The sequence below is a fragment of the Telopea speciosissima genome, chromosome 11, assembly GCF_018873765.1.
Source record: "Telopea speciosissima isolate NSW1024214 ecotype Mountain lineage chromosome 11, Tspe_v1, whole genome shotgun sequence".
NCBI classification, from domain to species: Eukaryota; Viridiplantae; Streptophyta; class Magnoliopsida; order Proteales; family Proteaceae; genus Telopea; species Telopea speciosissima.
In genome coordinates, this window is record NC_057926.1 from 51,867,270 (window position 1) to 51,884,976 (window position 17,707).

Here is a 17,707-nt window from a genome sequence, read left to right on the forward strand (position 1 = left end):
CAGAAATTTATCATAGTTGGTCAAAATGTCACAGACACCCCTTATTTTTATGAATTTATTTCAATTTAATCCATTTTGTTAGTCTCTACAGTTAAGTATCTGTTAACTCTTTTTAAATGATGAAATTACCCTTACTTTAGTGAAATCCCTAAAAATTTATTATTTTTTTTCTCCCCTTCTTCTTCTCCTTCTTCACCAACACCACCACCACCACCACCTCCAGCCCTCCGTCTCTTGCTCCCCTGCAACCCCGCCACCACCCTCTCCAGTCTCCCTCGCCCGACCATGCTCTCAGCAATCCAACCCCATAAAAACCCTAACTCTACAAATTAAAACCTTAACCCACCAACGTATGGCGTAGTCCAAAAAAGCCTTATGCTCTATGAAACAGAAAAAGGAAACAAACACAGAATACTCTGCCCATCTGCCATTGCCATCTGCTAGATGAAAACGAAAGCAAAGGTTGCAGATTGGCGATAGACGGAGAGGAACACAAACATAATTTACCAATTTCATCACAACAAAAGGAAAACACAGAAAGAGTGGAGACTAGACTGTAGAATACATATATTGAGCAAATACTTTTTTCGGCCATTTCCTAATTTTCTTGCTCCACCCACCAGAAACTTTGTTCTGTTCTTCCCTTCGGCAAGAATTCAAAATTTAAAAATAAAAAATGATTAAGTAGAGAGAGAGAGAGAGAGAGAATATTTTCATCATATTTTGATTTTTAATACTATATTTGAATGAAAAACACCGACTAACACAAGTAGTAATTTTGTAGAAAATTGCATCGAATCAAATTGATAAAAACAGGGGAAGTAATCCTTATCGGAAATCCTCTTGTGGGGAAATGTCTGTGTGTGTGTGAGAGAGAGAAAGAGAGATTACTAACCCTCTCGAGGGCTCCAAGGCACCTACTGAAGCCGAATAGGAGGAGTTTCTGCAATTCCGCTCCAAGTTCCTAACGACGGCAGTGGGCGTGGCGTTATGATGTGAAGAAATTAAACGCAGCGGGACAACTAAGGAGGTGATCTAATGAAGCCGAATCCCGCAAAAACAAAGGATTGTCTCGCATGTCGCGTTGGGCTGTGGAATATGGATGTTGCGATTGAGAAGAGACGTTTGCAGCGAATTCACACACTTCTGCGAATCGTCCGGCGTCATAGGCCCATTCGATGACGACGCCGGAGCTGGTGCCGGAACCTGCAATGCAAACTTAGCATGCGCCGTAAACAGCCACGCCACTAGAATGAGACAGCAACAGCTACTGTCAAGAGACTCCCTCTGCAAATGGGGTAGCTACATGCGTTGATTCCATGGTCGCCTTAGTCGGAGCAGGTGATGGGAGCCGGAGCCGCAGCCATAGAGGGAAGAAGATGAAATGACAGTTTTGTCCTTTTATTTAAATAACTAAGGGGTAAAATGGATATTTAGGGAAGAAGATGAAATGACAGTTTCGTCCTTTTATTTAAATAACTAAGGGGTAAAATGGATATTTCACCTTTGGGTACTACCTGTGCTTAACGTTTGGGGTGTCTCTGACATTTTGACCAAGTATGATAAGTTTCTGAGATATTGGATACTTTTAGGGGGTGTCCGTAAAATTAAAAAAAAAACAAAACATATGACTAATTTAGAGTGTAGACCATGCCTTTCATAATCAACGGTTGGATTTGTTAAATCAGGTGACTATGGCACATTTGGTGGTTGAATGTATGAAAGTTTCCATGGATGAATCGACCCCAAGAAATTTTGCCTAAAAGGAATTCAATTTTAAAAACCGTTTTTCTAGAACATGGCATGTTGCACAAATGGAAATTTTGTGATAGACAAAAATCAAAGTCTCCTCCTCATCTAGTTATATGTCAAGTTTCATCTCAAATGGAGTTGGGCAAATAACAACATAAAAATTTTGAAAATCTAAAGAAAATAAATGGTGACAAATAAAAGGATTATCTCAATACACGAGTTCTGTAAATAATTTTGGGGTTGTAGGATGACATGAAATTAACTTTCTTAACTCTTTATCTTAACCCCAAAAATGGCAAGTACCATTAGGGTACCTAACCTTTAGTGAAAGTACACCTAAAATACCTTACATTTACAATATTATGTTTAGGGTATCTATATTTCATAAATATTATGTTTTGAGATATCGATACTTCATTTTGTCGTCCTGGATTTAACTCAGGAGATTTCCCATGCCCTAGAAGCATTCCAAATCTTTTTGGTCTAGGATTTTTTTTTTTTTAAATGCTTATTCAATATGTTTTAAAAATCATAGAATTGGATTTACATAACTAACCCTTACTCTATTTAATAAATAAGATGGAGAGAGAGAATGCTCTCATTTGCTAGTTAGAGAGGATACGTGTGTGAAATTCGATTTCTCTTTCATTTGCCTTTTTTGTTTGTTTTTGGGTCTTTTTCCTTCTTATTCTTCTCCATATGAGTGGAATAATTATCACCTCACTGAAATCTTGCACGACAGGTTGATTCTGAATTCTCTCAAGTTCTTGAGTGATCTTAGCAATGTCAACATTGCAATTTTGAAACGTAATATGACTCCATCGTCCAAGGCCAAAATTTCAGAGAGTAATGAAATAAACTGAAATCAAATCTAGTCGGTGCTCGAGAACCGGTGGTAGTTCAAGACGAAGTTATATTGCCATTACAAGCCAAGACAACTAGTTGAAAACCATTACAACAACGCAAAAAAGATAGAAAAACCATGTGGAAATTATTGTCACAACAATCCACAACTGTTGTACGAGAATTGGTGGCAGTTCAACCAACACTTTGTGCAGTAGGCACCACTTCCTCAATCCGACAAGTTGGAGCTTATTCTCGTCCCTCTTTGCTATAGGTTTGTCTAACAAAAAAGAAAAAAAAAACATGGTTGATTGATAACTTTTGAATGCAGGATAATGGTTGGATCTCTTTCTTCCTCCTCCTTGTCAATCTCTTGCATATAGTATTTAGGGTAAACGATGCTGAACTACACATTAGAAAGTCATTTGAAAAGGTGGATGCTGAACTTGGGATCCTATTAGACACAAGAAGCAAATTTAGATGGGTACTATCACCCATACGATCCATAAAATGACTGTTTAAATCTTAACCTATTTTTGATCTTATGCATAAATTCTAGTCCCGATAAGAAAACTAAACAAGATCTATTACCAACCTTTGATAGTTCCAGCGTACTAAACTCACAAGCTATAAGCTGTATAGGCAGATGCCAAGCTTAACTTTTAAAAATATCATTTCATTAGTTTACTCCAATATCTCACTTTCTTCTTGTAAGATATGATGGCACTAAAAACCAAATGAAGAGCATTGTTCCAGTTTTTCATGCTTTGAATTCTTTGCTATATTAAGATATGTAATTATATTGAATCAACAAACCCAAGGAATTTTCTTTTATGAGACAAAGAATTAAGTAAATAGCTTCCTTGTACCTGATCACTACAAATGTATTTCTCTCCCAATGTGTTTAACATGACGGCCAGTAACCACTTACACAGACTGGTGTGCTTTTCATGAGAATTATGGTTGGCATTAGGATTTTTATCCTCTCCAATTCCTTAAGTGTGGCAGTGCGGCAGTGCTAAGTGGAGATGTTGACACCTGGCAACTGTCGCATCCAACGGTCCGAGCTCATTGATATGGACGGTTAGATGCAGCAGCTGCTAGGTGTCGACATCTCCACCTAGCACTGCTGCACTGCCACACTTTAAGGAATTGAAGAGGATAATTTTCCGTTGGTATTACCAATGTTCACATCATAAGACTTATAGTTGTCCTCTTAGCTGACATGCGTCACGTATACTTAGTGAAAATATGAATGTTCACCAATGTTTCTATCTTAGTAGGCGTGACAATTCTCAACCTGATCGTTTTATACATGGGGACAATATGCCGATATATGAGGTGTATGTAAATTGTTGAGTTTTGCTAGAAAAAAATAAAACTAAAAATGGCATGCATATGGCTAATCTAGAGTCTAGACCATTCCCTTTTTAATCAATGGTTGGATTTATCAAATCATTTTTCCATGTAGCCATGACACATTAGGTGGTTGAGTGTATGGAATCTTCCATGGGTGGACCGACACCTAGAAAATTTACCTAAAAGGATTTCAATTTAAAAAACTGTTTTTCTAGAACATGGGATGTCCATTATAACATATAATCTATTGAAATCGAACTAATTGAACAGTTATACACATATACTAAAGAATGCACTCGTCCGAACTTAAGTTTAGGGTAGACGACACCATCGACGCATTGATCACCCACCAGTTCGGTTATGGAGACAGATTCCTTAAAAGGAATTGCGAAGTTCCTGGTAGAGATGGAACTCACTGGTTATGGAGACAAATTCCTTACAGAATTGCGAAGTTCTTGGCAGAGATGGAGCGTAATTAGTGACTGAATCCTTGAGGGTGAGGAGGTGCAGACCCTCACAACCTCCATGTAACCCATTTCAAACCCCACACACCCTCCCTCATTATTTGAAGAAGCTCTTCTCCTTTCATTCCCTGTGCCTGTAATGGTTCCATTGTAAGAGTTAGAGCTATAAGGTCAAAATAATGAAGTTCGAGTTTGAAATTTTGAGCTAGAAAAAATCACAGAAGCATGGTCAATTCATGGAGTACCAAAATGAAATTTAATTATTTTAAGTTAATAGACCTCATAATGTAGAAAAATATGAACTTAAAATAATGCTAAAAATAGTGAAAATCGCAAACAACAATTACACAATACGCCTAAGGATTTACGTGGTTCAATAAAATTGCCTAAGTCTAGGGTGATACAAGATCTGCTTCAATAACTATCAATGAAGAATAAGGTTATAGTTGCTCATCCTCACACACTCTCTCAAATTACATAGAAAACCATCCCACTACGAATATATACTGAAACTTTACATAAGCACAAATTACTAAAATATCCATGTAGTCCTACAAAATTTTTCATTGGACTCTTCAGACCTACGACGGTCCTTCAGAATTAACCCATTAATCGATGCAATGGAATGAAAGACATCACACCCAACACAAGACCCAAGCAGACCTACCTAATTTTATTTATAAAACAAAAAATATATATACAAAATGAGACAGCCAATTTAGCGCTAAACCAGCAATAATAATTTAAACAATTCATCACACAAAACAAAAATAAGACACCCATCCCCAATACAAAAGAAATTATATTATATGCAAATTGACTAAGCCTAAACTGTCTTCCAAAACAACCTGCTTACCCTCATCGGCAAGTATCATAATTCATAGCACATAGCTTCAAGATTGATAGTACGAACTCTGGACAGGAATTGTAACTAAACTGGGAGCAGTTCAAGCGTGATATTGTCATTACAATCCGAGAGAACTAATTGTAAACCATTACAACATCGCAAAAAAGATAGGAAAACCATGTGGAAATTACTGTAGTTGACAATCCACTACTGTTGTGGGAGAATTGGTGGCAGTTCAAGCACAAAGTAGTAATGCCATATCAGAATTTGAAAGTTGGCATCGATAATCTTCAAGCAATACAGCGCAAGTCTGTGTTGTTTTCTGTTCTAATATAACAACTCCTTAATATCCTGAAAAGGATGCAGAACTACACATTAGAAAGTCATGACCACGTTTAAATCTTAACCTATTTTTTTTTTTAATCTTATTCATAAATTCAAAAAGTTGTAGTCTGGAAAAAGAAAACTAAACAATGTCTATTATTAGTAGAGACGAGTGTATAAAGATATTGAATATCAGGGAAAAGGAGGTCGAGGAAATAGCATACGACACTTTTATAAGCTGTATAGACGGATGCGAAGCCTAACCGTTGATTCAAATATCATTTCATTAGTTTACTCCAATGTCTCACTTTCTTCTAGTAAGATATGATGGAACTAGAAACCATATGAAGAGCATTGTTCCAGTTTGTCATGCTTTGAATTCTTTGTAATATTAAGATGTAATTATATTGAATCAACAAACCCAAGGAATTTTCTTTTATGAGACACAAAGCATTAAGTAAATAATAACTTCCTTGTACCTTTTCACTACAAATGTATGTCTCTTCCAACGAGTTTAACATGACGGTCCAGTAACTACTTACACAGACTGGTGTGTTTTTCACGTTCACATCATAAGACTTATAGTTATCCTCTTAGCTGATATGTGTCACGTATACTAGTGAAAAGATGAACGTTCACCAATGTTTCTATCTTAATAGGAGTGGCAATTGATCCTTTTATACAAGTGGGAGGGAGACCTTCACTATCTGTAGTGAAGATTAGGTTTAGGTATGTTGTTAAGAATAGAGGTTTGTCAAATAGTTGATTCAGTATGGTTTCAATCTGTTTCTTATGTACCAAGTCAGTTCGAATCAGACCAATAAGGTGTTCGGTCTATAAAAATCAAATCGAGAATCAATATCTATCGGTCCGGTTAGTTTGAGTTTGTTATCAGTCTGGTTCAATGGTTTTTTTCATCGGTCCAATATTTTATTTTTTCATATATAAAAAAGTAAACAAATATTGAAATTTTCTGCTATAAGTCGGTCCAGTCGTTTTGACCTTATAACAATTTCTAAAATCCAAAATTAATACCGAACAGATAATGAGTTCAATCGATCATTTCGGTTTGATTGATTCAATTGGAACGGTCTATATAACCCCTGTTTACCCCTTTTTACCCCGATCTTAATTTTTTCAAACGTTTAGAGGTAAAATATATATGACGTAGAATGTCATTGTAAGATTTTTCAATGCTTATTTATCATTTATTTTACATAATATAATTATTTAAAATTATAACACAAAATGCCATTATAACCAGATTTTAATTTCGCAGCCCCTATATTGGGTTAAGATTATTGTGTAAGAGCAATAAAATACTGAATCTAAAATCTAATTCAATCCAGTCATAAGCATCTCCTCTTGACTATAGCAAAAGTAATAGTTAAAATTAATAAGACTTACCTAAAGCCATACTAAATCAGTGTGGTAGTTGGTGTGAGAATTGGTTTGCAATCAGTCATTCCTCTGCAATAGATCAATGATGTAATGAGACATGGAAAGTAATAAAAATTTGTATGAATGAGGATGTAAATCCAACATACTCAAACTCCATCTTTTTTTGGCGCGTTTTCTACGCTCGTTTTGAACTTTTTGTTCGGAGTTAATATTATACATAGGGAAAAAGAACACTGCCTGGTCATGTGTAGCCTGTGCCTAAACACATTCCACCGTTTCATCCCCTACAAATGAAAAATCCCCCTGATCCATGTCCTTATGTGTTCCCTCAGTGGCCCCACTCTAGTGCAGGGGTGCAACAGAACAGCGTTCTTCTTTCCTTATGCATAAAAAAAAGGCGTACCCAATACATGAAACTCCCGCCACTGCAAAGTTTGGGAGGGAATCATTATACATGCAGCCTTATTCTTCCTACTTTCACAGGAAAGCTGTTTCCAAACTCAGACTCGTGACCATTGGTCACAATGGAGCAACCTTAGCACCAAAGCACTCCTGAAAAAAAATATATATATATATAAACCCCATCTTTCTCATTTAATAAATCAACTTAAAAATTTATTTGTACATATTTTATTATACTAGTTGGAGTTTGACCAGATTACTTTAACACCTTTAAAGTTATCTGCAACTTAAGTTTGGTTTTGCTTCTACACAACCGAATTAAGAGAAGGGGGAGATAAGATTCACTAATAGAGCGAAAATGGAGAATGGAAGAGGCGAAGAAGAAGGATACGATCGGGCCAAGGAGGTGAAGCAATTTGACGATTCCAAAATCGGAGTAAAGGGACTCGTCGACTCAGGCATCACCTCCATCCCTCGTTTCTTCATTCACCCACCCGATTCTCTCTCCTGCACCGCCACACCCACTGCCACCGCCATCGCAGCTTCTCCTCCTGCGTCTAATCCCATCCCTACCGTCGATCTCACCGACTTTGATTCAGACCGTAGATCGATCATCGTTGACCAAATCCGAGACGCCTCCCGTACTCTGGGCTTCTTTCAGGTCACTAACCATGGCATCCCTTCCGAAGTCATCGACCGTACGATCGCCGCCATCAAAGGCTTCAACGAGCAGTCGGTGGATATCAAAGCACTCCACTACAACCGCGATGTGGGACGCAGCGTATCATTTTCGTCAAACTTCGATCTCTACACATCGAAGGCTGCCAATTGGAGGGACACGATTGAATTAAGGTGGGGCCCGAATTTTGACATCAGTGAAATCCCGGAGATCTGTCGGAGTGAGCTCGTTGAGTGGGACAGGCAGGTTCAACGGTTGGGAGAGACGTTGATGGAGATCTTATCGGAAGGCTTGGGACTGGAGGGTGGAAGATTGAAGGCGTTGAGCTGCACAGAAGGGAAGACTATGGTGGCCCACTACTATCCGTTCTGTCCTCAACCAGATCTGACGCTTGGGACTTCGTCTCACACGGATCCAGGAGTGCTGACCGTGTTGCTGCAGGACCAGATCGGAGGGTTGCAGGTGAAGCACGGGGAGCATTGGGTGAATGTTCAGCCCGTACCTGGTGCTCTTGTCATCAACATCGGGGATATCCTCCAGGTAACCAAATTCATTTAATCTGAACCGGATGATTGAACCATGTTAGATAACCACCTGACAAACCCTAGTTTGGTGTGTAAACCATCGGTTAAACCAAAAAAAGAAAGGGGACCTACTCTTTCAAGGCTTCGCTAAAAACTCAATTTTTATCCTCTCAAATGCATTTTTAAAGTATATTGGCTAGTGCACGGCACTTGAGAAGATGAAAATACCCTTCGTTGTTATCGTATGTAAAAAAAACTCATCTTCCAACCACAATGGGGTGAAATTACCGCCCCACCCCCATGAAAGACAGAAATCCCACCCCTAAGATACCAACGAACTCTCATTGGTTGTTGCACATATGTAGCCCCTCCAGTCCCCCATTATATGTGAGATTCGTTATATTTTTCAGGTTATTTCCAATGATGGATATAGGAGCGTGGAGCACAGAGTGTTGGCCAATCATCTTCTGCAACCACGCATCTCAATTGCTATTTTTTTCAATCCAAGTAAGAGAGAGGACTTATATGGACCCCTTCCAGAGCTGATATCACAAGATAAACCAGCCCTTTATCGGCCATTTACGTTGTCAGAATTCTTAGGAAGGTTTTTCACAAGGGGGTTGGGCGACAAATCTTTGATAAGCCACTTTCAACTGTGAAAGAGGCATCTTTGATAGTTGTTTTCTGTTTAAGTTGTTTTTTAGACCTGGTTGAACTGGTGGTTCAGTTGGTCCAGTTTAATTTAGATATTTAATTTTTTTTTTCTTTTTATTTAAGTTTGGATTCACGATTTCTTAGACTTTATAAGAAGTTATGACAACCATAAATAAGATCAATTAACTTGCGTTCAACTTTAGAAAGAGAAGAGTTAGAGATGGGGGATTTAATTAGTTGTACCATAGAAGGACCTTGCAGGTACTCCATTCACAAACCTCAATGCATTTTGTCTAAGTAATGTAGAAGAATGATACAGCAATTGAAAATCATTGAATATTAGATTGATTTAAAATTGTGATCCGTTAAATTTTACGTTCAAACTCAATTATATATCATTTGATAAAATTAATCAATAATGTTTTGATAAGTCACATGTCAAATTTGGTGATCAATCTCACATATACGACAACTAGCATAAGTTTTATCGATTTTTTAACATCCTAATCCTCCATTAAGTTCATGTTAAATTCACTTATAAATTTCTTAGACCTCTTTAAGATCCATTCTAACTTTCTAGTCTGAAATGTTGGCAATCGTGATGTAGGCAATATAAACCTTGAAATTTACGCCCCAACTGAACCGCTGTGTCAATTATAAAGGCTACAATGGAATGAGTTCTAAGTATATTAGGCATATATATATATATATATATATATATATATAGCCTGTTCTAATCAAGGTTTTAAGTTTTTCATTTTTCTCTTTAAAGATATTGTTTTATATAGTTGAATCGTTTAAAAGTAAAAGTCAACCTCACTAAATAAAGGGCAATTTTGGTGAGGTAAATTTAATTGATTGCTTTAAAATTCGAATTATTTAAAATTTCTACCAACTCCCCCAATTAATCATTAAGTAAATTAAAATGATTTTTCTCTTCATCTACCCACCTACAAAATTATCTGCCACAAACATGATAGTGTTGCCAATAGAGATTTCTTTGGCCGGTGGATGATCCGGACACCTGGCCCTTCCCTCCCCTGGGCAGGCAGCAATCAATTGTGATGGTTTTGTTCGCGATGGGTAAGGCAACTATGGTGTTCTGGGCCGTGACGCATTTGGTCGTGTGTTGTTTGCCATCACTAGGCAACTATTGTGTTTTGGGCCATTCGTAGCAGACTACTTCGCTTGCTGAGACGTATAACAAACAGTTCACAAATTCAAATCATCAAGGATGATAAACCATTGGCATACCCTCACGTATACTTTGCCAAGCAGCTAAGTCTTTACTATAACAACAAAGAACTATATTACTCTCTCTCTCTCTCTCCATTTTACAACTACAATTCAAATATCAGTTGTAAGATACAAGCAATCAATTCAAATCGCCTAAATTTCAAAAGATTAAAAGAGAGAAAGACACAGCCAGCGCTAGTTTGCAGTGAGTGATATGCCCAACCTTTTTCCTAACCTTCAATTAAGATCATTCGTTCCCTCCAATATCTCATTTTTTTTCCTCTTTTTGTCGTGTGGCTCCAGCTACTTTTTTCTAATAAGATACAATGGCACCTAGAAACCATATGATGAGCATTGTTCCAGTTTGTCATGTTTTGAATTCTTTGCCATATTAAGAAGTAACTAAGCTGAATCAACAAACCAGGAAACTTTTTGTATGAGACACAAAGAATAGTGAATACCTTCCTAGCTTGAACATTTTTCACTACAAAAGTATTTCTCTTCCAGCGAGTTTTACATGATGGTCTAGTAACCACTTACAAATTCATGACACTTGTGTTTGTCATGAGAATTATGGGTGGCATTACCAACGTTCACATCATAAGTGAAAAAACGAACGTTCACCAACGTTTCTATCTTAGATTCGTGACTGTACGTATAATCACTTCACATAACTGAACTCTTTATACCACCTCAAACACCCCCAAAATAAAAAAATAAAAACTCGAGAAATAAGGTTTAACAAATCTCATCACTACATTGCATTCCTGATCAAGGAACAGCCTAGACGTACGGTGCTTGGCTCTTTGATAAGTCAATAAAGATTTGTATTTCTGTGCTTAACCATACCACAGCGATGGAGAAGCTGTACATTAAATAGCATACAATGACTTGGTTGCTAAGAAGTCAAGAACCGCAAGATGGAAAGAGACCTATTCTAATAGGAAATAAATATAGGAGACTAATATATGTTTTTCTCAATCTAATAGTAATATAAGTATGTTTCCCATAAAAAAATATATATATATGCACATCTCAATCCTTAGTGTTAATCGACATGGGCTGATGGGCCAGAGCAGGCCGGTCCAACCCACGAGCATGGGAGAGAGCCGGCCACTTAAGTGGCTGACTTTCTCCCCTCACTTTCTTTTGGACGATTAATCCTAGAGGGAGTCTACAAGGGGAAGGGAGTTTTAGGGTTTTAGGTTTATAAATAGATAATCTCCCTAACCCTAAGACCATGCGATTATTCAACCAATTTTCAATTTCTCTATGCTCTCCAAGTGTTTGTGTTTTCTGTGGGATTCCATCTTTTTCCAGGGATATGTGGTGTGGAATTCTCTGTGGAGATTTGTTCGTGTGCTCGTAACCATAAGCTTGACTTTTAATCCTTTTTCCGTAACATTTTCGTACATATTCACTATTCAAGTATGATCCAAACCCGAGTTTATTTGCATATGGTTTATGTGATCTAACGCTAAGTAAAATATTACATGTAATGTAAGGAAAGTAATATGAATTTGTGTGAATGAGAATGTAAATCCTACGAAAATTATCTCCTCCAGTTCCCCCAATGCCTGTAATTAGGAGGGATGGACCCCACCTGGGCAGAGTGTTCGGGTAGGGGTAGGGTGGTCATTGTGCCCTCCTTATTACAGGCACTGGGGGAATTGGATCGGGCAGGGTATTGGAGGGGACAAAGATCCTACCCTACATACTCAACTCTATCTTTTTCCTGGGGGCTTTCTTCGCTCGTTCTTATGTATAGGGAAGAAGAACACTGCATGGTCATGTGCAGTCTATGCCTAGACACATGCCCCATCAAATGACCGTCTCATCCCCTGCAAATGAAAAATCCCCCCAATCCATTTCCCTACACTTTCCCTCATTGGTCCCACATTGGTGCAGGGCCTGTGATGGGATAGTGTTCTTCTTCAATTCCCTTTATATATAAAAAAAATGGCTTACTCAGTGAACAAGGCTCTCGCGATTGCAGGGTCTGGGAGGGTCATAATATATGCAACCTTACTCTTGCTATTTTCCCAGAAATTGTTTCCAGACTCGAAATCGTTACCACTTGATTACAATGGAGCAATCTTACCGTTGCATCAAGGCTTGCGCTAAAAAAAAAAAATATCAACTCCATCTTTCTCCTTAATTAAATGGATCAACTTACATATATTTTTGTAAGTATTTTATTAATCTATTTGTTTTTGTTTAAGTTGTTTTTTAGACCTGATTGAATTAGTGGTTCAGTTGGTCTAGTTTAATTTAGATGTTTAGTTTTTGGGGCACTGTTCTTTGTGCCACAGCGCAAGCTACACCCAAACACATGGGGGTGGGCTCAATGACCACAGAGAACATTCATCCTTATTTTTTTTACCTAAAGATCCTACAGCCTAGTTGTTTTTCCCCTCTTTTTTTTTTTTTTTTTTGGCTTTTCTGCAATTCAAGGGTTGATTGGCCATCAGGGCCGTACAAGGAGGCAAGGAGAAGACCCAAAAGGGATCAAATTTCAAATATGATACCCATAGGCCGGGCTCCACTTCTTAGAAAGCAAGTAAATGTGGACTTCATGCCGTTAAGGAGACTTGAGTCACTGATCAAGCTCCGGACGCAGTTCTCCCAAGGGAATAGTGAACCACCAGGGGCAAGCCCTGGATCGGCTGCAACATAGATGCTCAGTAAAATCATAAGAAAGAAACAAATGTCAATTGATTTCAGCATCTTTTTTATTTTATAGAAAGTATTTATGGATTGCATTTTTGTTTATGTAATGTAGAAGAATGATGTAGCAATTTGAAAATCATTGAACATAAGAATGATTTAAAATTGTTATCTGCTAAATTTTAAATTCAAACTCAATCATATATCAATTGGATAAATTAATCAATAATATTTTGATAAATCGCATGTCAAATTTGGTGATCAATCTCACATATACGATCCCTAGCATAAGTTTTCTCGATTTTTTAACACCCTCCTCCTCGAATAAGTTCATGTTCAATTCATTTTCAAAACTTCGTAGACCTCTTTAAAATCCATTCTGACTTCCTAGTATGAAATGTTGACAAACTTGATGTGGGCAATATAAACCATGAAATTTAAACCCCAATTGAACCATTGTGTCAATTATGAAGGCTACAATAGAATGAATTCTAAGTATATTAGGTAGCATGTTCTAATCAGGGTTTTAAGTTTTTCATTTTTCTCTTTAAGTATCCTGTTTTATATGGTTCAATCGTTTAAAAATAAAAGCCAGCCTCACTAATTCATATTGAGGTAAACTAAAGGACAATTTTGGTGAAGTAAGTTTAATTGATTGCTTTAAAATCTGAATTATTTAAATCTCTACCAACTCCCCAATTAACCATTAAGCAAATTAAAATGATTTTTCTCTCCATCTACCCTCCTACAAAATTATTTGCCACAAACATGAGCTCTAATATCAAAATGTTCAATTCATAGACACCAGGATTCGGTTGTTGCCCATCCTTTCAATCTATCTTGTGCATGCGGCAGTCGATGAGAACGCGCTAGCATCTGGAATTGGAATTTCCGTCTTTCATGGGGCAGTTATTTCGCTCCGGCTGTATCTCTGCGTGGCCTCCGCCGCCACCACACACACAGAACATATTCATTTTATTAAAGTAGTTGGAGTTTTTGGACCCCCTGTGGTTGTTGAGCAGAGGATCTGTTAACACCTTCATGTTCGGTTCAACTCGAAAGTTTGGATTTCTCACTCCGTAACAGAATTGAGAGAAGAGAAAGTGAAGATTGACAGAGAGAACGAAAATGGAGAATGGAAGAGGAGAAGAAGAAGGCTACGATCGGACCAAGGAGGTGAAGCAATTCGACAATTCAAAAATCGGAGTAAAGGGACTCGTTGACTCTGGCATCACTTCTATCCCTCGCTTCTTCATCCACCCACCCGATTCTCTCCCTTGCACCGCCACCGCTAACGCCACTGTCATCGCAGCTCCTCCTCCTGCATCTAATACCATCCCCACCGTAGATCTCTCCGGCTTTGATTCAGACCGTAGATCCATCATCGTCGACCAAATCCGAGATGCCTCCCGTACGCTAGGCTTCTTCCAGGTCATCAACCATGGCATCCCTTCCGAAGTTATCGACCGTACGATCGCCGGCATCAAAGCCTTCAACGAGCAACCGATAGAGATCAAAGCACTCCACTACAACCGTGAGATGGGACGCAGTGTATTATTTTGCTCGAACTTCGATCTCTACAATTCGAAGGCTGCCAGTTGGAGGGATACGATTTCATTAAGTTGGGGCCCCGATCTTGATATCGGTGAAATCCCGTGAGATCTGTCGGAGTGAGATTGTGGAGTGGGACCGGCAGGTTCAACGGTTGGGAGAGACGTTGATGGAGATCTTGTCCGAAGGCTTAGGGGTGGAGGGTGGGATGTTAAAGGCGTTATGCTGTACACAGGGGAAGAGGATGGTGGCCCACTATTATCCGTTCTGTCCTCAACCAGATCTGACGCTTGGGATTGCGTCTCACACAGATCCAGGTGCGCTGACTGTGTTGCTACAGGACCAGATTGGAGGATTGCAGATGAAACACGGGGAGCATTGGGTGGATGTTCAGCCCGTACGTGATGCTCTCGTCATCAACATTGGGGATATCCTCCAGGTACTTTAATTCTTTTTACCTTATCCAAAAAACAAAAAAACAAAAACCTTAATTCTTTCAATCCGAAGTCTGAACCAGGTTGTTGAACCATGTATAGGGTTTTAGTTTTTGGTATCAGGAGTCAGGACTCGTATTGGTCACCATCGATATACCAATCTGTATCCGATCGAAAATTTAGGGTTCAAGCTGAATATCTGATATCATATTAGTCAGGTATTAGTTTCTGACACAATTGATATCAATACAGAGCAACCAATACACCCGATTTAGAATTTAGCACGTCTGCAAGGAGCCCAATACGCCAAGGGTGCTACCAGCCGTTGAGCTATGCCGCACACATCCCTAGGCATGCGCCAAGATGTGTGCCGCACAACTCAACTGTTGGATGCTCCCTGGTAGCATCTTGGGCGCTGGGCTCCCTGGAGACAATCCTGATCCTCCTATTTAATACTGATTCCTAAAACCATGATAACGTTAAACTGAAATGATCACCTAACAATCTCTAGTAGGAGTGCAAACCAGCAACTAAACAAGAATAATGTAAGTGGATGTCCTCGATAAACACTAGGGCCATTTGTTTGAAATTATGTCCTAATGAAAGACTTAATCAAGTAATAATCTCTAAGGAAAATTTTATTGTAACCAATGTTGGCAAAAAGAAAAATTATAATCTTACTATTTTGCCCTTTTGGGATAGTATATTTTCTACTTTAGCGGAAAAAAAAAAAGAGAACACATTTTTTTTTCTCATTGAGGACAAGTCATGGTATGTCACATTAATAATGCATTAAATTATTTTCAGTTTTTAATTTTGTTTTATATTTATATAAAATAACTCTTGAAAATAAAACAAGAGGCAATTAAAAGAAGATTGCAACTTCTTAGTTCACCACTTTGGTGACACCAAGTTGGAAAAAAGAATATATCTACTACCTGGGCATGTTCAGTGCACTGCCCGTGTGCACAGACATATGGGCGTACAAAATGACCTTGCCACGCCCCAGGAATTTTCGTTTTTCCAAGGTTGTGGCGATCATTTCGCACAACCCTGTGTATGGGCACAAGGGCAGCGCCCCATGCACGCCTAGGTAGCATTCTTTCTCCCATCTTTTTTTAATAAAATGAAAAATTAACTACTCCAAAGTATTGATTGAAGAATTTCTCTCCAATAAAATTTTTATATAACATAGTTTAAATAATATCATGACATATATTAAATTAAAGGGAAAATCCTTTTGTAAGTTGTAACAAAAGTTGGTTAAAAAGAAGCTGTTAATTTACTTTTTTTTTACTCTTTTAGTACAACACTGTCCTTTTACCAATGAAAAATCCTATCATTTAACATTTGTATTTCAAAAATGTGTAAGACAATGATAATATTTGAGAATGATATATTGGTAAGCAAGTTACTTTGAAATATGTGAGTCAACCCTAAAAGATAGCAAAATATTAATCTAATGGGTGAGGGATTTCTGGTCCGCATTGATAGTGGTGATTGGTTAGCTTTTGGGGACATTTGTTCGGATTCAGATCCTCTACTGCTGAGCTAACCGGAAGGACGGTACTGGCAAGACACAGCAAGGCGGGGAATGACTACCTTACCCCTACCCGAGCGCCTTGCCAAAGCAGGGGTAAGGTGGTCATTCACCGCCTCACTGTGTCACGGCAGTACTGTACTGCCGGGCAGCTCGGCACTAGAGGATCCAAATTGCATTTGGTCCTAGGGTCTCAAGTTTGAGGATAGTTTCAGACATTTATAAATAGGGGGTAATGATTGGTGGGTCGATCGCTCCTGTACAAAAAGATTTCATTTTTCTCCGGCTTTTCTCCTAATCTAATACCCCTTTAGTTATTTATGCCCTTCACGATTTCCCTATGCCCATTCATGAATATGAATTCCTTCACTGTGGCTTAAGGAAAATTCGATCCATATATTTATGTGTTTAATGTGTGGGATTTAAATTTTGTTGTTTTTTGGAGAAAGATGTGTAGGATTTGTTATTTTTTCAGATTATTTCCAATGATATCTACAAAAGCGTGGAGCACCGAGTCTTGGCCAATCATCTTCACCAACCGCGCATCTCAATTGCTACTTTCTTCAATCCAAGCAAGAGACAGGACTTCTATGGACCCCTTCTGGAGCTAATATCACCAGAAAAACCAGCCATTTACCGGCCATTTACATTGTCAGAATTCTTAACAAGTTTTTTCACAATGGAATTGGGTGACAAGTCTTTGATAAGCTACTATCAACTGTGATAGACAAGGGACAAATAAAATGAAAACTTCAATATAGAACTATGAAAGCCTTTGTTGTTGAAAAATGTCTAATTGTAGTGGATTAGACCATTCTAGCCTGGCATTTGGCAGTCTACAATCAAATGTCCTAAAAATGAAAAAGAAGGATATACCTAACATTATGATTAGAAGGAAATTATATTGTTAGTTACAGAACACCTAGACGTAGATAAGATAGCTTTACGAACAAGCTAGCCTTCAAACTAGTATCATTCTTCTATGGGGATGTGGTAATCATTTTGCATGATTTTGTGTGTAGGCACATGA

At 38.2% G+C, this 17,707-nt stretch overlaps 1 protein-coding gene and 1 pseudogene across 1 annotated transcript; both read left to right on the forward strand.

Annotated features, from left to right (window-relative positions):
- The first annotated feature begins 7,727 nt into the window (after positions 1–7,727).
- On the forward strand, positions 7,728–9,254 carry LOC122646524 (1-aminocyclopropane-1-carboxylate oxidase homolog 4-like). The gene is made up of 2 exons (XM_043840097.1): positions 7,728–8,611; positions 9,006–9,254. The coding sequence occupies exons 1-2, from the start codon at positions 7,751–7,753 to the stop codon at positions 9,252–9,254; spliced, it is 1,110 nt and encodes a 369-aa protein (XP_043696032.1). The 5' UTR covers positions 7,728–7,750.
- A 5,026-nt stretch (positions 9,255–14,280) lies between these two features.
- Positions 14,281–17,434, forward strand: LOC122645318 (annotated as a pseudogene).
- The last annotated feature ends 273 nt before the right edge of the window (positions 17,435–17,707 follow it).

Bases quoted from the DNA above. Each gene is read 5' to 3' on its own strand.
- LOC122646524 (XM_043840097.1), top strand. From the start codon at position 7,751: ATGGAGAATGGAAGAGGCGAAGAAGAAGGATACGATCGGGCCAAGGAG. The intron at 8,612-9,005 runs GTAACCAAATTC...TATATTTTTCAG, and splicing joins ACATCGGGGATATCCTCCAG to GTTATTTCCAATGATGGATA.